Source organism: Callospermophilus lateralis, chromosome 2 (genome assembly GCF_048772815.1).
Source record: "Callospermophilus lateralis isolate mCalLat2 chromosome 2, mCalLat2.hap1, whole genome shotgun sequence".
NCBI lineage: Eukaryota > Metazoa > Chordata > Mammalia > Rodentia > Sciuridae > Callospermophilus > Callospermophilus lateralis.
In genome coordinates, this window is record NC_135306.1 from 68,089,884 (window position 1) to 68,114,833 (window position 24,950).

At 39.5% G+C, this 24,950-nt stretch overlaps 1 protein-coding gene across 1 annotated transcript in view; it reads left to right on the top strand.

Annotated features, from left to right (window-relative positions):
* Nucleotides 1–24,950, top strand: part of Pip5k1b (phosphatidylinositol-4-phosphate 5-kinase type 1 beta) — a 285,854-nt gene that overhangs the window by 254,111 nt on the left and 6,793 nt on the right. The window contains exon 14 of the mRNA XM_076843452.2: nucleotides 17,269–17,386. Coding sequence (XP_076699567.2) covers nucleotides 17,269–17,386 — 118 coding nt within the window. The remainder of the gene's footprint in view (nucleotides 1–17,268; nucleotides 17,387–24,950) is intronic.

Here is a 24,950-nt window from a genome sequence, read left to right on the forward strand (position 1 = left end):
TTGCCTCAACCCCTGTGCCAACCATGCCCAGCTGAGCTGTAAACTTTTAAAAATCAAAATGTTCATTTAATTGTGTTTTGAACATCTGTTGAGTAAGAAATCAGGAATGAACATATGCATTTGAGTGCCCCTTGCTATTTGTTATTTTGGAGTCCGCGTCCCCCCCCATCTTTGGTTCTCTGATATCTACTGCTCCAACATTTTGCCAATAGCCATAATGATTCCAATGGAAGTAACAACTTCAATAGATTATGCTAAAATTGGCTCCTAATGTTTTAATTTTTGCCTTCATGCAATGGTATGCTGGAGTGGAGCTTGCTCATTCTGGCTTATGAGAATCAACTGTCAAATTTTGCAGGCCAGTTTAAGCACGGCCATTATCAACACTTAAGTTACATAAACTTACAATTAAATGAATTACATTCTTACAAAGTAGTAACTCAAAACTAATCTCTGTCTAATTATTCTATTGCACATCTACCTGTGCTTTTTAGATTATATGTTTATCCACATAGTGGAAATACTATATAATTGTGATTTACTGTGCAGTTGATCCTAACATTCAGTGACATCATATTAAGAGATTGGATTAGAAGTATTTATTCCACAGCATTTGGGAAACATTATAAATTGGTGCTGGGTTTCTGGTTTTGTGGATTATCTATTTTTCAAACTTAAAAGTACATTGCATTGTAAATAGCACACCTGAATTTAAAAAATAACCTTTCAGGGGCTGGGATTCTGGCTCAATGGTAGAGCACTTGCCTAGCATGTGTGAGTCACTGGGTTTGATTCTCAGCACCACATATCAAAAAGTGAATAAAATAATGGTCCATCAACATCTAAAAAAAAATTTTTAATAACCTCTTAGTGTTTGAAAATTATTTTCCCATTCAGCAAGAAATCACTCATACCATTGACAAATGAATGAAATTCTGCTATGTCTTTATTTTGTTTTCATCTTATTAATGTAAAGGAGACTATCCACCAACATCATATTAGAACTATACATTTATCAACTGCAATCATAGTTTGGCTACAGGTGGAAAAGGTCTACAGAAACATTCTGTGACAATTTATTATGTTGAATTTACACTAAAGACCTTTTTGATATTTTTTAGTTGTAGTTGGTACAATATCTTTGTTTATTTTTATGTGGTGCTAAGGATCGAACCCAGTACATCACACATGCAAGGCAAGTGCTCTACCACTGAGCTACAGCCCCAACCCCCACTAAAGACTATTGTATGTTTCATCATCTATAAATAGCTTGTCATACACTCCTTTTAATAAAATTCATTTAAAAATATCTTACATACAAGTATATCAGCATGTGGGGGTCCAGAATTCTGTTTATTAAACATTTTACCAATATGCCACTCTTTTGAGACTCTCAAGTCTATAAGAAGTTCTTTTCTTCTCATAATAATATTCTATGATAATACTAACAGTATTGAACACAGTGACAAACATTATAGGAGTCAGCCTCACTAAAACCTCACAAATCTCTTATATTTCCAGAGTCAAGAAGACAATCATGAAAGTAAATCCCAGCACCTCCAGCATTAGGTAGAGAAGAGGACATTTAAAAGTTATGGATAGGGAGGATAGGAAAGGTAGCAGAATACAACAATCACTAATAGGGCATTATGTAAAAATGTGAATGTGTAACCTATGTGATTCTGCAATCTGTATTTGGGGTAAAATTGGGAGTTCATAACCATCTTGAATCTAATGTATGAAATATGATATGTCAAGAGCTTTATAATGTTTTGAACAACCAATAAAAAAAATAAATTAAAAAAAAGAGAAAAAAAAATAAAAATAATAAAAGTTATCTTCCAATAGCAGGAGCCTGGTAGACATTTTCACTTGTGTAATTTAAGTCAACCCTGCATAAATTAGGAGAGTATATAAGTCAGCTTCCTATTGCTACAACAAACTACTTGAGCTAGCTAACGTATAAAGAGAAAAAGGTTATTTTGGCTCTTGAGCAGACCATTGCTTTGGGCCTCTGGTGAGCATGCCAAAGGGCAATGGCAGAAAGCACATGGTAGGGCAAAAACACTTATATCCTCAGCCATTGCACTGTAAATAGCATACGTGAATTAAAAAATAATCTTAAAAAATAATGGAAGGGCAAAAAAAAAAAAAAAGGAAGAGAAAGGGATGAGGGTCCTGCAGTCCACTTCAAGGGGATACCCTTAATGATTTATGGACCTCCCAGTAGGCCCCTACCTGGGTTCTGCCACCTCCCATAGCACTGTGTAAGTAAATGAATGTACTGACCTTTGATTCTAACATGCCTAGTGTTGCTCCTCAACTTATAAAAAGGGCTTGGTGTATATGATTGCATTATTATATTATTATACAATGTATTATCAAATATAAATTATGAAAGTTGGAATATGATTTAGAAGTCAAAACAATTCTCAGTTCCCCTCCTCGGATGCCCCAGTACCACATGCCTCCCAAATTATCTCAGTTCCTAGGCAGACCCCTCCTCCTTTGTGCCCACTAGGGCTCTGCTGGAGTTAGTTATCCCTGAACTGGGTTATGTTCCTAGTGATACAGGATGGGGTGTTGACCTGGATAGCAGAGACTGGTAGTTACTGTGACATTTTCCAATTATTCAAGTCAGATCTTGTAATTAGTTTGGTATTGGCCTAACCATGGATAAGAAACCTTCCTGTCACTCTGTACCTCTTGGAAGCTAGCAGGCACACTGAAAATCAATTCTGCTTATGGTTTCCAGGAGCTCTGGACAGTTATAATTACCATATGCATCTGTGAGGGCCTTTCTAATCTATTTTCATATTATTTTTTCCAGAAGTTTCTTCTTCATAATAATTTAGATTTTTGACTAAATGATACCACTTTTGTGCTGAGGGTGGTCATTTCAACCCCATGCTAATACTAAAAATGTATATTGATATGGTGAAAAACAGAGTAAAATCTGAAATCTAAGAGGCTGAACAAATTTTTGTTGGGTTTTACTGAAGAGAAGTGGTCTTGCCTTTTTTTTTTTTTTTTTTTTTTTTTTGGCACTAAGGATTGACCTCAGGGGCACTTGACTACTAAGCCACATCCCAGCCCAATTTTATTTAGAGGCAGAGTCTCACTGAGTTATTTAGCCCCTCACTTTTGCTGAGGCTGGATTTGAATTTCAATCCTCCTGCCTCAACCTCCCAAGCCGCTGGGATTACAGGTGTGCGCCACTGTAAGACCCAGCCAGGTCTTACCTTTTTTAAGGACAAAAATTGTAGTGTTTAGCATGGAGTAGCAATAGTGCTCTTTTTCAGGGACTTAAAATATAAATTAACAAAAGGTTAATGTGTCCCTTCATTTATGAATTCATGTCAATAAAAGGGCTTTTTCACCTTAAAATGGTGTTAACAATGTTAAGGGAGGAAAAGTAAGTGGGTCATTCAATTTGCCATGGCCAGGTTTTCCTTTTAAACATCAAATCCCCTGGATTAGTGGATGAGGCCGCCCGTTATAAAGTGCCACCAACTGTGTGGTTGAATAACAGAACTGCATTGTCTCACAGTCCTGGAGGCTATCAGCTTCAGACCAAGATGTTGGCAGGGCTGGTTCCTTCTGAGAGTGTGAGGAAGGGTTATTCATGCCTCTCTCCTGGTTTCCGGTGTTTGCTAGCAACCTTTGCCTGCCTGGGATTGTCAATCTTTGCTTTTATCCTCACAGAGAGTTCTCTTTATGTGGGTTATAAATTTCCGCCTTTTATAAGGACCCAGTCATATTGGAGTGTGGTACACCCTAGCCTGATATGACCTCATCTTAACTAATTTTATCTGTAATGACCCTACTCGCAAATAAGATCACATTCTTAGCTACTGGGCACCAGGGCTTCAACAGATGAATTTCAACCCATAACAACATCTCTGAAGAAAGCCTTGTTTTTGTGGGTTGTTTTGTTAGTTTTCAATCCCTTTTTTTTTTAAAGGGAGGGGGCTCTGGGAAAGGTTCAATGTCTTATTCAAATACAGACCAGTAAGCCCCATGGTGCCATGTTGGTAGCAGATTCAGCTGCCCTGCCTCGCACTGTGGCTCTCTTTGCCACATATACTGCAATTCTGAGCCAAGGTGGGCACAGGTCCCTTGTGATTTAAAAGGTCCCAGTCCTCTTCCTTTGTGTTGCTTGTTTCTACCTAGAGAGTGTAATCAGCTCTGTCCTCAGTGAGTGCTGTCCACCTGGGAATGCCTTTTGAACTGTCTATGCTGTAATTTTTTTTTAAATCCTCCAAAGCCTCACCTCTGGGACCTACTTAAAGATATTATCTTTTAACTCCATGAATCGGAGCTCTAAGAAGGGAACTGATTCTGTTATTAGTCTCTCTGCCAAATATGAACACATCTTCTTAGAGAGCAGAACCATTCAGTATCGTGAAGCCCCATAGAAATTAAGTTGATCATCAAGGTTTTGTTGTGGATTTTTATTTTTTTAGGTATTATTTTGGTCAAAATCTTTCTGCATTTATTATTTTCATAATAATCAAATATGTAATCATATACTTATTTTTAACATTATTCATTTCCCCAATTATATTTTGATAGTTGGGGGTAGGCATTTCCAACTTTATTGAGATATGTTTAACTAATAAAATTGTATGTATTTTAGGTATACAACATGATTTTTTTTTCCAATACTGGGGTTTGAACCCAGGAACACTCTACCACTGAGGTACACCAGTTCTTTTTATTCTTTTATTTTGAGACTGGATCTTGCTAAGTTACTAAAGTTAGCCTCAAACTTACAGTCCTCCTGCTTCAGCCTCCTGTGTTCCTGGGATTATAGGAATGCATCACTGCACCCAGCTCAATTGATAGTTTGATATATGTGTATATTGTGAAATGATTACCATAATGAAGCTGATTAACAAATCCATCACATCACATGGTTTTGGTATTTTGTGTATGTGGTGAGAAGACTTAAGATAACTCTCTTAATAAATCTCAAGTATACAATATGGTATAATTAACGATAGTCACCATGCTGTAGAACTTACCTATTTTGCATAAAAGAATCTTTGTACCCTTTGACCAACATCTCCCCACATCTACTTTCACCCAGCACGGGCTAACTACCATTATGGGGAGATGTTGTGAGTTCAACTTTTTTAGATTCCATATCTAAGTGAACTTACATAGTATTTGTCCCTCTATGTCAGGCTTATTTCACTTAGCATAATGTCCTCAAATTCATCTGTGTTGTTACAACTGGCAGGACTTCCTTCTTTTTTAGGGCTGAATAATGTTCCATTGTATGTAAATATATGTGTATGCATATTTGTATATATGTGTGTATGCAAGACACACACCCATCTTCTTTAACAATTTATCCATCAAGAGACACTTTGGTTGTTGCCTCAACTTTTAGGGAAGCTTCCTAAATTAGTGACCTGACAGTGTCTGAACTATTTACCAACTTACTTGCTTTATCATAGTTCCAGGAGTGAAGTAGGCACCTGCTATACATTTGAATGGATGACTTACAGTTACATGTGTAGAAAAGCAATTGGTGTCTGTTAAGCTGATGGTTCATCATTGAAATTTGATTTATGTGTGGTAAAAGGCAGAAATCTTAAGCAAGGAGTTCTTTGAATGTTAGCAAGTGTGAACTCAGGTAACTATTACTGGATCACAGTGAAGAACATTCTCCCAATCCATTGAGAACTTTCCTTCTGCCCCTTTCTTATCATAACCCCAAGGTCATAGGGACATTCTTCTTTGTTTTTCTGTAAAGTTTTAACCTTCCCATTTGGTCTCTGATCCATTTCCAATTAACTTTTGTACATGGTAGGAGATGAAGGTATCAAAGTTTCCCTTTGTTGCTTTTTTAATATCTTCTTCTGCTTTTTTTTTTTTTTGTTGTTGTTGTTGTTTGGTTGGTTGGTTGGTTTTTTTTGGTTTTTTTTTTTTTTTTTTTTTTTTTTTTGGTACCAGGGATTAAACTCAGGGGCACTTAATCACTAAGCCACATCTCCAGCCCTTTTTTTTATTTTTTTATTTTGAGACAGGATCTCAAAAAGTTGCTTAGGGGGCCTCCCAAGTCACTGGGATTACAGGCAATAACGCTGTGCCTAGACTTTCTGCTCCTTTTGATGAAGTCAAATAATTAAGTCGTTTCTCTAGTAATACATTTTTAATTTGGGAATGGATCTATGGTATTTCTTTTTCTTTCTTATTGTAACTGAACCATTGTTGCTGGGAATATCTTAGAAGCACAGGAAAGGGTCTGTTCTCAGCAGTGATTGGATGGCTTGAGGCAGCCTATACAGGGCATGGTGCTGCTTCAGAGTCAGGCCTGGGTTCAAATCCAGGTGCCCCCTGTGTTCAGAAAAGGTAGCCTTAATACCAAATGTACAAAATAAATAGTAAGAGGCCCAACCTAACAGGATAATCTTTGATGAGGAAATGAAATCATGGGTGTGACACAATCATCACAGTGTAAAGGTCACAGTCAGTACTGCCAGCTTTACGTGTGTGTCTGTATGCCTGTATATGAGTGTGTATGTCTGTACTGGAGTATGGTGCAAGAAAGAAAAATAAGAGAGAGAGAGGGACAAAAGTCCCTGGACTTGGAGGAGGGTTCCTTTTTGAAAGGTTTCTCCCTCTAGCCACTACCCACACTCATGCACATGCTCTCCCAGGGAAGCAGGGCCCCATGCTTGCCTCTGAAGCCGCTGTGGATGGGAGCGCAGTTGCTGCCAGTTCTCTGAGCCATTGCGGCTCCCCATCCCCGGAACTGATCGTCTGGAAACACACTATGTGGTTCTCTCTCTGCCTGTCTGTTCCAATATTGCCCTTTATGCTATGTCTGCAGCAGGCTTTGTGCCTCTGGAGTTCACACATACAAGGGAGGAAGGAATGTGAAGACCAAGACCCACATGGCAGCCATCAGTCTATACCGAGGAGAGCGCCCACTGCTCTGTGTGCCTTCCTGAGAAACAGTCTTGTCGAAAAGTAGCCAAAGGGGGAGAGTAGGGAAGAGCAGCAGCCATGCTTGTAGCTGAAAAAGAGAAAAGGCAGAAACAAGCTGAGCTCTCTGCAAACCCCCTGTTGGCAGGGGAGATTAGGAAGGTGGGCCGCTCTGCAGTCTGGGTATTAACCACAGTCAACGGCTTCCCACTCCTCTGCGTTGGGACGCCCTGTAGACTTGCCCACACTCTCAGCCAGTGAGCTCAGCGTATTAGAGGTGCTCTATCCTGACAGGGGCGTGAGGTTTTCTGCAAGCTGACCCGGTCCGTGCTGCAAATGGGAGCTGTAGTGCCAGTGCTTGGGGATTGCCACACGCTCTGGCAACTTCTACCAACACCTTGCCCCAACCAGAAGGCAGCTTTCAAAGGAGCAGGGCACAGGTATTGATTTGACCATCATTCTGTGCCCAAGTCATGCTGGAACCAGCTTGCCCATAAGCAGAGTGTGGCTCTAGGACTGAACAAGTATTTGCAGCCATTAAGTGAGACCAGGCTGTGTTTGTGGGTTTTCTGTGCAACGAGAGCTTTCCTGTTCACATGTTGTTGGTGAATGTTCCGGTAACAGACCAGCGAAAAAGGAATTCTTTCCAAGAACTTAGGATAAATCCGTCTATGTAAGCAGACCTCACCAAAGCCCCATGGGCACAAGTAGAGTCCCAGAGGTAAAAGCCACGGTGATATTTCCCTTCATTAGTACAGAAGAACACTGTGGTCTGTGGGCCTCTTTCTTTCACTTGCCTTAGCTGACTTGGTCTTCCGATGGCCCTGTGAGCTGTCATTCCCATTTGCAGAAGAGGAGCCAGGAGCTCAGTGTCCAAGCAACAACTTGTCCAGCATCATAACTGATCATCGGAGAAGCAGGGCTTGTGTCTCAGCCTCAGGCTTAGTCCAGACACTCTGGATTTTTCCCCTCATGGCAGTTAGCTTCTAAAGAGAAAAATTCAACATGAAGCATCCTAAGATATAGCATGAGTTTAAGCAAAAGTAGGAAAAAAGAAAAACAGACTCCATTTAACCTTGATGTTGGGAACATTTTTCTTGGCATGGCCCAGCCAGCAATCATGTCTTTGAGCCCAGTGAGGAAAAAGTAACCCTAACTCACCATCGTCCAGACTGTAAACAGTATTTACATAGTCATAATAATATTAACTCTATGTATCAGAGCCAACTCGTGGACAAAGCAAGAAAAATTTGATCACAACTACATATAAATAAATATTAGCAGCCATGACAAAATAAAAGTAGAGAGAAAAGTTTTTTGTTTTTTTTTTAACATGTCTAACATAAAGTGAGAGGAGAAAGCAGGAACAAAGATGAAATAATGAGGGACGTTAGAGGATATATGGTGTTGGTTGATGGAGTGAGGAGGGTTGTTATGTAGGTTATTCATAGTTACAAAATAGATAAAATATAAGTAGCAAAATTTGGGAGGATATGCAACTAGGAGAGGGTACATGACTTTCCTAGTCAATCAATAGATGCTGCCTTAGGTCAAGGATGTCTTTTTTTGTTGTTGTTGTTGTTTGTTACTAGGGACTGAACTCAGGGGCACTTAACCACTGAGTCACATCCCCAGCCCTTTTTGTATTTTATTTAGAGATAGGTTATTGCTGAATTGCTTAGGGTCTCACTAAGTTGCTGAGACTGGCTTTGAACTTGGGATCCTCCTGTCTCGGCCTCCCAAGCTGCTGGGATTACAGATGTGTGCCACCGTACCTGGCTCGACCATGTCTTTTATTCCCTGATTCATTGAAAGATACCAGAAGAGCTGAAAAGAGAAATCTAGAAAGGAGCCACTTCTACTCCTTGACTGGAAGCAGGTGGCAGGAGCAGGATGACTTTTCATCTTAAGTTATCTGTATCACATGATAAATTATGATGCTATTTCTTTGATTATAAAAAAATATTTTTGAGGCACTGAGAGGATAACTTTTAAAAGATAAAAATTAGAGCTGGGGCGATTACTCAACAGTAGAGTGCTTGCCTAGCACATGTGAGGCCCTGGGTTCAATCCTCAGTACCACATACAAATGAATAAATAGAATAAAGGTATTTTTAAAAAAGATTAAAACTATGAATAGTAAAATATTTTCCCTGAACACATTTTCCCATGAGAATTAGCTATAAAACACTCATTGGGTCTGCAAACAGCAATCAGAGTGTTCCAGGCTATAAAATTATCGATGGCTGTTTCAGCAGTCCATCCAAGTTAATGCTGTGCAAGGAAGCCAAATTGATGTTGCTGGTAAGAGAAAGATGGCTTTGTAAGGGATAGTCTGTTTGTCATCAGAGCACCTTAAATGTCTGCTCCCTAAGGGACAGCGAAAATGGAAAGTTCCTCTTCCTACACCCCTCTCACCTATGAGAAGTTTGCAACTTCTGGAAATATGGGATCACAGAATAGCAGAAGGGCATTGGCAGTTTCTGTGCTTTTTCAAGAAAAGAATTGAGTAGATTAACAGTTTCCTGTATGCCTTGTTGCAAATTAGACATAATTAGTCCTCAGACAGTCTAAATGGAAGGAATTGTGACCCAACTTGATGGTGCAGAATCCAGGCAGGCAGCCAGACTCTTCAACCCAGTCACATAATGTCACTTCCAGAAATGAATCTTCCCAAGACGAAAGTACAAGGAATAACAACGCTCTGACCTCACCCCTGGGTTTTCAGAGTATTTCTCCCAAGAGAGATGCCCTGACTTGTAAGTAACCCCTAAAACAGAACCTGAGAAACTCACATACAGAGAAATCATAGGCTTGTGGTCAGGTAATCAACAATAAATACAGGGCAATCACAAGAATATTCCCCAATATCAGAACTGAAGAGAAATAAGTATTCAGTTAATTGGCACAGACACTGAAGTCAAAATTCTTTTATACTATATTTTACCTTTTCTACTTAGACCATCTTCAAGGCTTGGATGAAATTGCTGTGGACTATGGATGCATTTATTTAGGCTGTAGGCTTGATGGTTTCTTCTTACATTGACCCTTTACTCTTTTAATAATTGCATTATATATTGTTTTAAGTAGCAATACTGTATTGTGCATACAGTATTTAGGTTCTTGAGCTAAGATAACACTTCATGTCCTATGTGAAGTATTTTCTCTTTAGAAAGATGCACCTTTAGTCAGTTGCATACACCTGCAATCCCAGCAACTTAGGAGGCTGAGACAGGAGGATCACAAGTTAGAGGTCAGTCTTAGCAATTTAGTGAGACCCTTTCTCAAAATTTAAAATATATATATATATAAAAAGGACTAGGGATGTAGCCCAGTGGTAGACCCTGGGTGCTATCCCTTGTACCTTATCTTCAATAATTTGCATAAGGAAAGCTTTACTAATCTCTTATTGCTAAAAATAGCATACAAATGTTAAAATGAAATATTTTTAGTCTCATTTTCAGCTGAGGCCCAAAACAAAAGGAACTGTAAGTCTGTCACACTGTTGAAGGAAGTGGTCAAAAACCGGTTTTGCAACCCTTAGCAAACTCCACCTCCAACCTTACAGAGGTCAGAAAGGCCAAGGTGAGAGTTGGCAGTCAGAACATGGGGATTAGAACGGTGGGTGAGTGGGGCTGTGTCCCAACGCAGCAAACGGGCTTCCATTGGACCATGCAGAGGGCTGGTTATGTGTCCCATGGAGCAAGCCAGATACTCACTCCTAAAACCTTGAGGAGAGGAGAGCTTGCTGTTTGAAATAAGCCTCTGCCTCTAACTTCCTATCTCCTTTCAGTCTGTGAGGTAGACTTCTTGGTTATTGATGTCTGCTCTGTCCTAGGACATGGATGGCTGCTTACTCAATTTTCGTGTCTTACTGTATCACTAGTCACGCCACACCACCCCCCTTACTTGTTTGGTATTACTATCCTTATTTTACATATGGCAAACTGGAGCTCCCAGGGGTTGAGAAACTTACGCAATATCACGTACAACTAAGTGCAAACACCAGAATTCAAAGCCAAGCCCAACTGATTCCAAGGCCCATGCTCCACCCATACGAGTTCAGGTTTTAGTTTCCCTAAAATGTCCCGTCATCCTTTTTCGGGGGGTAGATCGTATCTAAGATTTTCAGGGAAGTAAAATATACTCTGATCACATGCGTATCTACTGCCTAACAAGGATAACAAATATAAAAATTACTTAATTGGTTATATAGCTTTCACTAATTGCCAAGACCATAAGTCAGATTATTCGGAATGCATTTAATTATATGTTACTATTACAATGCCTAATTATTTATATAGTGCTGTGTATTTTATCAAGTTCTTTCATATAGGTAATTTGGTTGAAATATTAAACTACTAGGAACTTAAATAGTGCTATTGAATTTGTTAAATTTGATGTCCATTTTTTAAAAAAATATGTTGCTTTGTAAAGTATATTTTGCCTACTTATTTTCCTCAAGCCTCTCACTTTATTATTACTCTATCCCAAGATGGCAAGGTTTCCACAGCTCACATCAAGCATCACATACCCTATTGGTTTTTCCTGGTATTAAGTGATGATTCCTTTGCAAGCTCCTAGGCACATTTGCCTGAGCCACCTTGGTTTCTGCAATGGCAGATTTCCAAAATTTCAGCAGAGATGAACATAGAACAGGTGGGTAATTGGAAAACAGAATTCAGAGCTTGACTCTGTTCAGCTACCATAAAACCTTAGGCAGGTCAGTGCTTCTCCCTCATCTCCAGGCCTCATCTTCAAAGTAGAGATGTTGGCCTGGAAAAAAACAAAAAGAGATGATACAGTGGGACATGGGATGGGCTGGGTATGATGCAAGATGGTGATTGGGAGCCCTGGAGTCATGCAGAGGACATGCCCGTTTAAAGGAGACGGCCACAATCTCATTTCTATCAGGAATGTGGGCTCAGAGTGGCAGTTCTTGGTTTCTCAAAAAAGCTATGTTTTTGTGGGAATTTCCTGTTTCTTAACTTGGAAATAATTCAAACTAAAAACAAAAAAAAAAAAAAAAAAACCCTCTTCTTCAAAATACACTTCTCCCAGCCACACTGGGTCTATGGGGCATTGGGGTGCAACCTCTGGGCTAGACATCCTCCGTCCTCTGGCCTGTGCTCTGTGCTACACCACCACTGGCCGTGGGACATTCTAGATGGTTTCCCAAGCTTCTGCAGGCTGCCCTCATAATCTTTTCAATTCAGGGCTTAAAATCTCAGAAATCAACTCTCTGATTTTTATCAGGTTGACTATAATTTTTTTCCCTCTATTGTGAAAAACAAAATGTCTTCAGGTAACCAGTGAATAAATCAAGGATTTATTCAAAACAATTAAGTTATAAATATGCATGACCTGGGGCTGGGGTTGTAGCTCAGTGGTAGAGCGCTTGCTGAGCATGTGTGAGACACTGGGTTTGATTCTCAGCACCACATAAAAATAAATAAATAAAAATAAATAAAGGTTAAATTCTCTTTAAAAAAATAATAAATAAAATAAAATATGCATGACCTAAAATACATAGTGCATGAAATTTCCAGGTAATTACAATACCATATTTGGGGAGATCAAGTTTAGAATTATGAACTTTAGGTGCTTCATTAGCTTCTTTATTTATTTGTTTTGTTTTAAACATACATAAAATTCATCCAAACAAAATATACAGTTCAGAGGTATTTTGTGTACTCAGAGAGTTGTAGACCTACCTTCAAAAATCTAATTTTAGGATACTTTCAACACCCCAAAGAGAAATCCAACACTCATTAGCAGTCAGTCTCTTCCTCTCCTGCCTCTGTACCTGGCAAACATTAATCTGATCTATTTGTATAGATTTGCCTATTTTGAATGTTTTGAATCAAATCATATTATATGTGAATTTTTTATGCCCGGTTCCTTCCACTTAGCATAATATTCTCAGGGCCCACCCATGATACAGGTATCAGTACTTCATTCTTTTGTTGTCAAATAATATTCCATTGTATGAATTATTTATTCATTCATCAGTTAGTGGACATTTATGTCATTACCATTTTTTGGCTGTTATGAATAATGCTACTACAAACTTCATATACAAGATTTTTGTGAACATGTACTTTCATTTTCTTGGAGATATACCTAGGAGTGGAATAGCTAGGTCACATGGTTTTGAGGACCCACCAAATAGCTTTCCAAAGTAGCATTCTGCCCTCCTATCAGCAACATATGAGGGCTCCACTTTCTCCACCTCCCCTCCAACACATAATTGCCTGACTTTTTTTTTATAACCATCCTAGAGATCCTCTCATTGTAGTTTTGATTTACATTTTCTAATGACTAATGATATTGAACATCTTTTCATGTGCTTATTGGCCATTTGTATATCTTCTTTGGATTCATGTCTGTTAAGGTCCTTTTCCTGTTTTTTTATGTGATTGTTTGCCTTTTTATGGAATTATAATTGTCCTTTATATAGTCTAGATTGAAACCCCTGTGAGCCTCAGTTTTGTCCTCCAAATTTAATGATGCTCAAAATATTCTCCTTACTAAGGCAGGCATAGTGGTGCATACCTATAATTCCAGCTACTTGGGAGGCTTGGGCAGGAAGATTGCTGGAAGATTGTGGATAACACAGCTAGATCTTATCTCAAAAACAAAACAAAATATTCTATTTACTAAGATAGAAAACTAACACATATGGAAAATAACGTAAACGACAAAGTTTTTTTTTTTAAATATATGGTCTGTTTCATTTTATCAAATTTTGGCCATTTGAAACTGAGGAAATCTGGAATTTCTTTTTTCTATAATCATAATATATTTTAACTAGAATAACTAATAAGTGCACCTGCCCATTAAACCCTAAAGGCTGATTTTTTCATATTTTAATTTTATCTTAACCAATGCCTATGGTTTACTCACAGTATCTAAAAATAAAAGATTAATATTGGATTGAAAAACATTTACAAAGTGGGTTTGTGGGTTTGCCTCTGGGGAGAATTCTGGATCATAAGAAGACAGGATGACTTTGGTATATTTTACACTATATGCATGTAGGGTCATTTTTAAAGATAAAATTTTGACAGAATTTGAATATGAACTATAGATAAGATCATATATCAGTCTATTTCATGATTTTTATAATTATATCATGTTATATGAAAGGATTTTGTTCTCAGAAAATCCACACTGATGGAATTGGTGCTGAGAGATTCCTTGTGTCCAATTTATTAACCTCAAATGGCTCAGAAAAAAAACATTCATGTACATATAGAGAAAGAGTGATAAAGTGAATGAAACCAAATGACATCATCAATTGGGGAACCCAAGTGAAATGTATCTTGGAATTCTTTGAAGTATTCTTGCCCCTTTTCCTTGACTTCAAAATTCAGTCAAAATAAGAGGTTAAGGACCAGGGGCAGTGGCGCAAGCCTGTAATTCTAGCAGCTCAGAAGGCTGAGGCAGGAGGATTGCAAGTTCAAAGCCAATCTCAGCAACTCAGCAAGACCCAGTCTCAAAATTAAAAAAAAAAAAAAAATTGAAAGGACTGGGATGTAGCTCAGTTGTAAAGCACCCCTGGGTTCAATCCCTGTACCACAAAAATTAAGGGACTGAGGATAGAACTCAGTGATAGAGCATGTGCTTAGCAGGAAGGAGGCCCTGGGTCCAATCCCCAACACCAAAAGTATAAAAAAAATCAATAAAAGTTCAAGTGAGTTTTAATTTAAATTAAAAAATAAGGAAGAATTTAAAAATAAAAAGAACTTCCAAAATATTCTTGGTTTTGTATATATATGAAACTTGATCATCTTAGGAGGGAAATAAGTAAAAACTCAGGTAGGGAAAACTTACTTTTTGAACCTCATCAAATAAATTATATGTTTACAAATAACTCAGAAGGCATTAGAGAGTGTTTCTTTTAAATAAATAATATGGGGCTGGGGTTGTGGCTCAGTGGTAGAGCACTTGCCTAGCATGTGTGAGGCACTGGGGTCGATTCTCAGCACCACATATAAATAAATGAATAAAATAAAAGTCCATCAACATCTTTAGAAAAATAACTAAGTAAATAACCCTGAAGGCATTAGAGGTTTTTTTTTAATTATATGAACTATGAAGCAAAAAAAAAAAAAAAAGTAAAAATGAGAAGTGATCCCACATCCCATATTTTCTGGCCGCTTTGTTTCTTGCTTTGGCGTGTAAGTAGATAAAGCATTTATCTTTCCCACGAGGCTCAACCAGGCAGGAACATTTTAAACCCACAAAAGGAGTAAATGGAATCTTCACAGTTGAAAGACAAAAGCCAGTGGATGTCCATTACCACATCCTGATCTCTGGTCCAAAAAATAACCTAAGCAGTGGTAATTGCCACCCGGTGCCTCTTAACGCAGCAGCGCTGGGAGCTGATGGTTTCCTTCACCCAGGAAATCTGAGGATTTACACTCTGAAGTCAACATCTCCAAGGAAAGAAGCCACATTCCCTCCACTTTGGAAGGTCCGCTGAAACAGACTCTGTTTCCCACATTATATAACCCATCTTAGGTTTTTGGAGAGCGAGAAGATTTTTTTTTTTCCAACTGTACAGAATTTGAGAGAAAATGCATCCAGCCAAAAGTGACTTAGTTCTAAGACCTTAATTTCCACGTTCCCTAATATCACCCAATGGAAGACCTATAGAAGATCCCCCACCCACCTTGCCTCCTCCTAGTAGTCTGTGTATTGGCAATTCCCACTCCCCTCCCCTTTCTTTTTGGCACTGCTGAAAGGCTGGGATCAAACCTGGGTCCTTGTGACTGCCAGGCTGATGCTCTACCACTGAGCTCTGCCCCCAGCTCCCTACAATTTTCTTATTATGTCTTTTATGATCAGGAAAAATTACAAATGAACATTATTTATTAATATCTACAGAATTCTTCCAAAAAGTTTTTTTTTAATTATTGCAATGGTCAACATTTGAAAATACTTCAGATATCTTTAATTAACAGGTAAATATGTACAAAGATAGAATTATGCACGGTTCCCAGACGAGGGAAGGACAGAAAGACTACATTGTTCTCAGTGGTCTCCTCTCCGTGTAGCTTAGACAAGAATCTCAGAGGCTGGTTTTAGATGGGGAGTTTTCAGAAAAACTCCTCTCTGAGCCCTGAAGGGAACATGACATGTAGTGACACAGGAGGAGAGAGGAGAAGGCCACCTTCCACACCCTGCCCTCAGCTCGGCAGACCAGGGGCCCACTGCTAGAGTTCCTTCCCAGCATCCAAAGACCAGGCCCTCCTCCATCTTCCCAAGCACCAGTATCTCCCTCTTCCCCTATTATTTTTTAAGATGTTTTGTTCTTGAAAAATGTTCCCATGGCAAAACCACAGATCAAAAATAACTTCTATTTTAATGAGAGGTTGTTTATCAGAACTCCTAAATTAATTTCCAACTTAAATACTACCCAAGTGGATCAGTTCCTTCAACAGTTAACGCTGGCGATCATATCACAACAAAAGAGGTGGTTTCTCATCCATAACTGTCTCCCTGCATATTGCTTTGATGGTTACTAATCCACAGAGGCTCTGCTCACAAAGCACATCACACAATGCTCTGTGTTTATGTAAGTCGTTATTCCAAGTGTGGTCCGTGAGCATCACCTGGAAGCCTGTCAGAAATGAAAAGGCAGAGGCTCTGTGCAGGCTTTCTGAATCAGAAACTGGGGAAAGAGCTCACGAAACTCCAGCTCTCCACAGGATTCTGATGCGTACAGAAATCTGACAATCCCTGATGTAATCAAACCCGTTAAGCCAAAAAGGAAAAGAAACAACAGTAAAAGAGAGAAAAAGAAGGAAAGCAAGAGGGAGGAAGGGAAAAGAGAGAAAGCCTGCTCACAAGGTGTTAAATTGTGTCAACTAGCAAGGCGTGGGTCCTTGAGAGGAGAACTAAACTCGGAAAACCAACCAAGGAGCCACTGGGGTCACAGCATCCCACCACTCAACAGGCACACACCACTTCTCAAAAATGCCACGAAGAGTCTCCTGTGCTGATGTAGAGAGAACGCTCTGCTAGCAAAAAAACAAATTTTTAGGGCTGGGTTGTGGCTCAGTAGTAGAGCACCTGTCTAGCACGTGGAAGCACGGGATTCTATCCTCAGCACCACATAAGAATAAATCAATCAGGTAAAGTTATTGTATCTATCTACAACTAAAAATATATATATTTTAAAAAATCTTTTTTATCTCCAGGTATAGCTATCAAAATCTGCTTCACCCCCTCCAAAGCCACCCACCTCTTAGCCACGACTTTGGAGGTGTCTGGGTTTTGCTGTGGAAGTCATGTGCTCACCTTTTGTCTTTGTTTTTCCAGCAAAGGGTTACCTTCCAGTTCGACCTTTACCTTAGAAGAGGGGACCATCTATTTGACTGCCGAGCCCAATGCTCTGGAAATGCAGGACGATAATGCCTCCGTGCTTGATGTCTATTTAGTAAGTCATTTTTTTTAGTTCCTTCCCCTCCCCTTCTTGTTGACAGATGGATCCAGGCCATGGCTGCTACAAGAATAGGTTCTACGAAACCAGGCATGCTTGGGTTTTGAAAGAAACAATGGCACCCCGCCTTCTATAAAGGATGTGTCTTTTCACAAGCTGTATTTCCTACAGTTCATATAGAACATTACACAAAAGATATCTAGGGTAATATTAAATCACCACATATAACAAGAGGACAAATCCCCTTAGGTCCAGGCAAATAGGGCTCCTTGGGATGATCCCCAAGGAAGTCATGCCTTTCTTTGGCTCAATAGCACCCTTCTGTGTTTAATTCTTCTTCACTTTGGTATTGCCTCCTTGGATAGGTTAGTAAGCTGGGAGGCACAGAACTAGGTCATGGGAGGAACCAGAATTCAGCACTGGCCCAATAGAGTCGCCACCAACCAGCTTGTGTGAAGTGGATAGAGCTTAGCTGTGACTGTGTGCCCTTAATGCCAGGGGAGAGAAATAATGCCCACCCTGCCTGCGTCACAGGCTGCTTTGAGGAACATGACCACTCTCGTGTGGGGACCTCCTTTAGTGCCTGTAGGATTGTCTGTGTAACCCTAATTGTATTGTTAGATGATGTGAGAAGGATACCCTGGTGCATGACACTGAGAAGACTAAGGATTTTTCCCTGCCAAATACATCTCACGCCCATTCTCCACGTGCTCATGCACCTGTGCAAGATCACATGCAACAGGGAAAGTTGATTGGAATTTTCTGTTTTCTTATGTTTTCCTAAACTCGAGCCATTGCTCCTCGCCATACCTGGTTTACCAGCTCACACTGGGAATCGGTACCACCTGATGTATGTGGCATCTCCACACCCCCCAGGGGCCCTGGAGGCTGAATCTTATGTCTCTCCATATCTCAGTCTGGCACTGAATTTTCTCAAGTGTGCTCTGTAGAACATCTGACACCTAGGGTGTTATTTTTGAGCCCACAGTCCTCTAGTGGCTTCCCAGTGCTCCTGAAGTAAAACCCAAAGTCCTTAAGGCCCTACATGGTCTGGCCTCCCCTGCCTTTGGGACCCCTCCTTCTGGGCCTCTGCCTTTCTTACTGTTGCTATTTCAATTATGCTGGCCTCCTTGATGTTCCTCCACCAAGCCAAGCATATTTCTGCCTTAGGATCTTTGCATTTGCTATTCTGTCTACACTTTCCCAAAGTCAATTCATGCTTATTCCCTCATTTCCTTCATGTCTCAACCCAAACATCTCCTTCTCCAAAGGCTTTCTTTAAACACCCTATATAAAATAGCAGCTCCTCCAACAACCACTGTGAAAGAATTTTTTTCCCTTCTTAAAGTACTGGGAATTGAACCCAGGGGCACTCTTACACTGAGCTGCGTCTCCAACCCCTTTTATTTTATTTTGAAACATGGCCTCACTGAGTTACCCAGCTGACCTCAAACTTGGGATCCTCCTGCCTCAGCCTCCCCACTAGCTAGGATTATAGACATGTACCACTGCACCTGACTAGGAAGAATTTTTTTCATAACTTCTAAATATATTTCTTGCTGCATAAATAGATTATTTTCCCACCAAGCCATGCTCCTCCATTACTGCTTTTAAAAAAGTAAGTTATAGAATATCACACAATTCTTACAGCATATTTGGTCCCCTAAGCCACCCACTCAGGAAAATAGGAAATTAAATCACAGGAAAGCAAGGGGGTTTTTGTTGTTTGTTTGGTTTTTGGATTTGTTTTTGGTTTTGTTGTGTTGTTGTTGTTGCTTGTTGTTATTTTTGGTTGGTTGGATTTTTGTTTGTTTTGAGAAGGTTGTTTTTGATTTTTATTTTGTTTGTTTTGATCTCTTGCTAAACTCAGTCCATCTAAAAGTAGAAATCAGAAAAACATTTCAGAAATAAGCCAGGGGAAATCTCATCTTCATGAGCCAAAGCTTCGGGCCACTTTCACATGTCTTTACAAAAACAAGGCTTGCACCAGCTGAAAGCTACCAGGCTTCTAAATGGAGTGTAAAAGCACAGGGTGGTCAGTGGCTTGGCTACTGCCAGGTGCTTATCTGTGATCTCTTGTTCCTTTGGTAGGAAGGTTGTCTTATTAATCATTTTGCTTTTTCCTCCTTGGTATTATCCATTTCATTCCTAAGAATACTGCCATTTATTTGGTTTTAGTAGTGTCTTACTTCACAACTATCTCATGTATCTTTAATTCTTTGACACTGAAAAGCTAAGCATTTCAAAAAAGGAAATGCTTGCCTTGGAAGCCACAGGGGAAAACCTGAGTATTCATTTGGTCCTATTGCAAGCTCTTGAGGACCAGTTAGAAATAAAGGAGTTTACAACTGAAGGAGACGGTGGTGGCTTGCTGGCTGGCGTGATCATCTATCATTCTTCCAAGCACAGCTGATTGTGATTCGGAAGTGAAGGAAAACAGGCAAGCTGTGCAGAAGGTAATGGGCAGTAGAAATGTTTCTTGCTAAGCTGTAAAAAACTGTAGCCTAATTCTGTTTTGTAGCTAATAGCAAAAAGCTATGAAGCATTTTTGAGTATTTTCTTTTTTTTTTTTTTTTGAGTATTTTCATACATTTCCTACACTGTCCTAAAATATATACGTATGTGTGAGTGTGTGTATCTGTGTCTGTATGTGTGTGTGTGTGTGTGTGTATAATTTAGTTTTTATATAGCTCATTTAATTCTCACACCAACCCTCTAAGGATACTAGCTCCATTTATAGGCAAGGAAATTGAGGCACACAGAAAGTACCCAATTTGCCCCAGGATATGCAAACAGAGGAATCAATAAGAGGGATTCAAACCAGTAGGATTTAACCCAAAGCAATTAACCCACTGATAATTGCTGTGCTGTGCTGCCTGGATTAGGAATTATGCTGCCCTATAGTTCACCAATTAGACTTGCAGAGATCAGACAAAGTAATATGACAAGAAAAATATAGAGGAATAAAGATAGATAAATTTGGATTAATAAAACTTGACTTTTTAAATTTCAATATGGAATGTGAAAGGGAAACACTTTTGCATTGTTGGAAGGGCACAGGAGTTTGAATAATAATAATATGAATGGCCAAACTCAGTACATACCATGCAGCATGCACAATATCAGTCCTTGTCTTGTATTAGCTCATCCACAAAGATAGTTGTTATATTTGCCTTCATTCATATGTGTAAGGAAACTGAAGATTAATTTGAGCAGTTCTCAGAACTGGTAATTTTTTTTTAATATTTATTTATTTATGTATCTTTAGTTTTAGGTGGATACAATAGTTTGCTTTTATATGGTGCTGAGGATCGAACCCAGTGCCTCATGCTTGCTAGGCGAGCGCTCTACCACTGAGCCACCACCCCAGCCCCAGAACGGGTAAATTATAATCAAAACTCAAATCTAGCCCATGATCTCTCTGGCCTAAACTTGAACCCCATATGGGACCATTTCATTGTTATTGACGACTAATGCAATTCAAACTTCCATCTCATTGGACTTGTGCTCCTTCCTGATGAAGGTGAGAGATGGATGCAAAAAGCTGGGGGTGGGGTGGGGGGGCGCGGGGTATTAAGAAAATTTTTAATAAAATTTTATTTTTAGGGCTGGGGGTATAGCTAAGTGGTAGAACACTTGCCTAGCATTTATTTGTGAGGTCCTAGATTCAATCCTCAGCACCTTAAAAAAAATTCCATTTTAAAGCTGGGCATGGTGGTGCATGCCTATAATCCCAGCAGCTCTGGAGCCTGAGGCAAGATAGATCTCAAGTTTAAAGCCAGCTTCAGCAACAGCAAGGCTTGCTAAGCAACTCAGTGAGACCCTGTCTATAAATAAAATTCAAAATAGGGCTGGGAATGTGGCTGAGTTGTTGAGTGCCCCTGAGTTCAATCCCCAGTACCAAAAAAAAAAAAAAAAAAAAAAATTATCTGGTTATTTTTTAATGGAGAACTGCTTTGACCTCAAGACCCCAGTACATTCTTAACAATTATTGAGAATCCCAAAGAGCTTTTGTGTATGTGGGTTATATCGTCAAAATTAAAACAGAAAATTTTAAAAATACTTATTAGCTCACTTAAAATATTTTGTTAATTTAAATAACATTTTTGTAAATGGAACTATATTTTCTGATATAAAAATAAATTTCATGAAAAGAGTAGCAACATTTTACATTTTTGTAAATCCTAATGTCTAGGTTAATAAAAGAAATTGGATTCTCTTATCTATTTCTACATCAATCTTTGAAATATGACACATCATTTTGCTTCTGGAAACACTATTAAACACACACAAGAATGAAAAGGCAAATAATATTTGTGTTCTTAGGAAACAAGTTTGACCTCATGACCCCCACACAGTTTTTCTAGTTTTTTTAGGGTTTTTTTTTTGTTTTGTTTTGTTTTTAGCTTCTACAAAACCAAGTGAGACTTTAACGATAGAGAAATAAGTCCCTGGAGCCTATGCCTGTCTCTGCTTCTCATTAATTATTGATCTTGAATTAGTCACCCTCTTTGGGCATCAGTTTTCTCATCTATAAAATGGATTTTTAAATCATCTCTGAGACCCCAGCCAGCTCTGACAGGCTGTGACTCATTCTGACTTACAAAAAGTTGCAGAAATAAAGTTTTCCAAAGAAGCCACAGTTGTTTCTCCAAATTCTGCTGTTTCATCACCTCCTCTGCCAGAAACCTTCACAGTATTTAAACTTAAACTTTAGGGCAGAGCATCTAGAACATTCTGCACCATTAACTTATACTGCCAGGATGTATGTTCATGCTGGAAATTTTTATTGTTTTATTTTGCCTCCTCTTCCAGATCTGAAAGGCCTCAGCCATTACCCTCCCTTCAGTGTTTTCATTTGCTTCTACATTATGAAAAACTGCTGTAAAAGAAAAGCAAAAAAGAGGAAAACCATTCTTGCCTATGCATTTCTCTCTCCTTTCTTCCTGACCTAATTTGAAAGCTCTGGATCCTAGCCATCTTTACTTGAAGGGCAGTTGGAGGCTTCTCAAGTGACATGCCGTTCAGTGTTGTCACCAAATGTAGTCAGATTTCTCTTGGAATATTTCTCCCCCTGAAGATACAACTGCTCATAGCATTTTTCTATTAGCAGTTGTAACCTAATCCCTACTGCTTTTATTTACACACTAATGAATAATACTAATATCCCCTTAAAATATGCAGATTTAAACTGAAATGATTTGTGCACATCAGATAACATGTGAAATTTCTTTTTAAGGATCCACCCACACATCACGTGCATGTGAGTTAGGGCAGCTAGCCTGCTTTTTCCTGTGATTTGACAGGAAATTTAAAAGGATAGGTGACCTTCAAAGGCCACGAATTGTTCCATCATCCTTACTAATGCATTTACTTCAGTTTCTGTCTACCTAGCAACCTGCTCTGCTTTCAAAAGGTCATTCACCTTCACACTGTAGAGTTTCCGGCTTTCAGATTCATTTGCAAATATTCAAATCGAAGGAGGTGTCTTAAAGATGACTTTGTCCAGTGACCAATGATGTGTTTTCCCATGAATGCTGAGTTGATGGCACAGATTAGGGTATTTAAAAGAATACAACAGAGATGAGCAGGCTGTATTGATTTAAAATGGGCAATCATGCAATCTTCATAATAGAGTGAGATTCCACTTTTGAATAGTCCCGGATCTTCTGAAGCATGGATGGATACTGTCACCATAGCTGTTATTTCAGTTCCTGAAGGGACTTCTTTGCCTGATGTAGAATGCAATTTGGTGTGAATGGGAAAAGGAACAACCAGCAAATGTCATTCCTGCTGGAAATGGAGTGGGAGACAGCGTCCTTTCCTGACCCACCGGCAATGGATGGAGGAGGAGATAATAGGACTGCATTTTTAATAATGTAGAAGTGTGAAAGATGGCTGCCACACAACAGTGCCTTTCTTGCTTCTTTTACTCAGTGCCTAAGTTGTGCCCTGTTCCTTTGACACTTTCCACATTAGCATCCTCTCAATAACATGTACTTTCATCTGCATAAGTGCATCTGCAAAATGGCTGTTTGAAGTGCAAAAATAGCTGTGGGTGAAGGAAGAGAAACAGTTAAGCTAGTTTTTAGCCACACCAGTATTGGAGATTAGTGCTCTGACGGGCAGCTCTTAGACAGCTTGATTATTTAATGTGTTTTTAGTGTGGTTAATAATACTCTTTGATCATGGGAGGAAGGGTGGCAGAGAAGTGAAAATGATTGAATTAACAGCTTATCATACTGTTATGTATGGGAAAAGCCTGAGAAGAGAAGAAAAACGCTTTAAATTTAGGTCACAGGGGTCTCAGAAAATCAGTGGAACTTTTTGGCAAGAGAAACCGCCTTTCTGGATTTGAATCCCTGGGCGTTGTGGTTAATGGCTTACACGTGAAATAGAGGGTCTCTTTAATCATTCCTAGTCTGAGCCAGTGTTGGCTGCTGCCAGGGGTGTTTATTTGAAACAGTGGCAATTCTATTGCTTCTCGGAAGAAAGCTGGAGTCCCCACCAACCAAAGATGCAGCTCAGGGTTTGGGTAGATTTTAGTGAGAGCAGAATAGGAAAGAGAAAAAGCCAACAGCACCTCAGCTTGGAAGGCATGGAACTAGATGTCATTCATTTTCCCCCACAAGACCACATTGTTGAGAAACTGAGAGATTTCAGAAAAGGTAAAATAGGGCCCTTTGTTTATTTCCAGAAATGCTTGACTCCTTAAGTTATTGGCCAAATAACGTCTCTAAGGCATGTAAAGAGCTGAAAAAAATGGGTGTCACTGCCTGAGCCCTACAGCACCTCCTGGTTGCTCCTAGTTGAAATAAGAGTGACACAGGCTTCAGTTTTAATGAGGCAACCTGTCAGTCCGGATTAGGGGAGCACTGTAGGAATTTTTTTTTTTAACAACATTAAACTGCTGTCTAAGGATTAGCTTAGAGTACTGGAGTTGGAGTTATAAAGGCCCACTGGCTTTTCTGTTCAATTAGGCCCGTGGTTAGCAATTGAATGACAGTATGCAGGGCTGCTATGGCTGGGTTTTTCTGTTATGTCCTAGCTGCACAGTGAATGGTGGCCTCGCAGGCCAGCTGGATTTTCCCCTTATTCAAAGCTAGTTCTGCTCTTGGTTCACCTGAGTCTCCTTGGACACACAGGGTTACCCTGACATTTTTCTTTATTTGCCTCCTAAAACTGGCCTCTCTCAACACTTCCCCAATCCCTCTGCACTCTCCCTGTTGCTTTCCCTTCTGATTTCCACTTCCGTTTTCTTCCTTGTCATGGAAGCTTCTCCAACCCTTGGGAGAAGAGTATCTGAGGAAAAGCCGTCTCCAGTGGGGTGAACTTGTGGTCCATAATGCCCTGAGCCTGCAGGGAGCAAGTAGCAGACTTAAAAGGAATCAGATTTAAAACAAATGAGAATTTTAGGAAGAATCTGTTGAAGTCACACCCAGGACCAACAGGACGGTTCTGGTTCATACCATTTCCTCTGCTGGACTCTGAGGTGGGATGGGAAGATGTTTAAGGACTGTTCGTTTGGTAAAAGCCTAGGCCTTGCCAAGCCTGGTGGGTG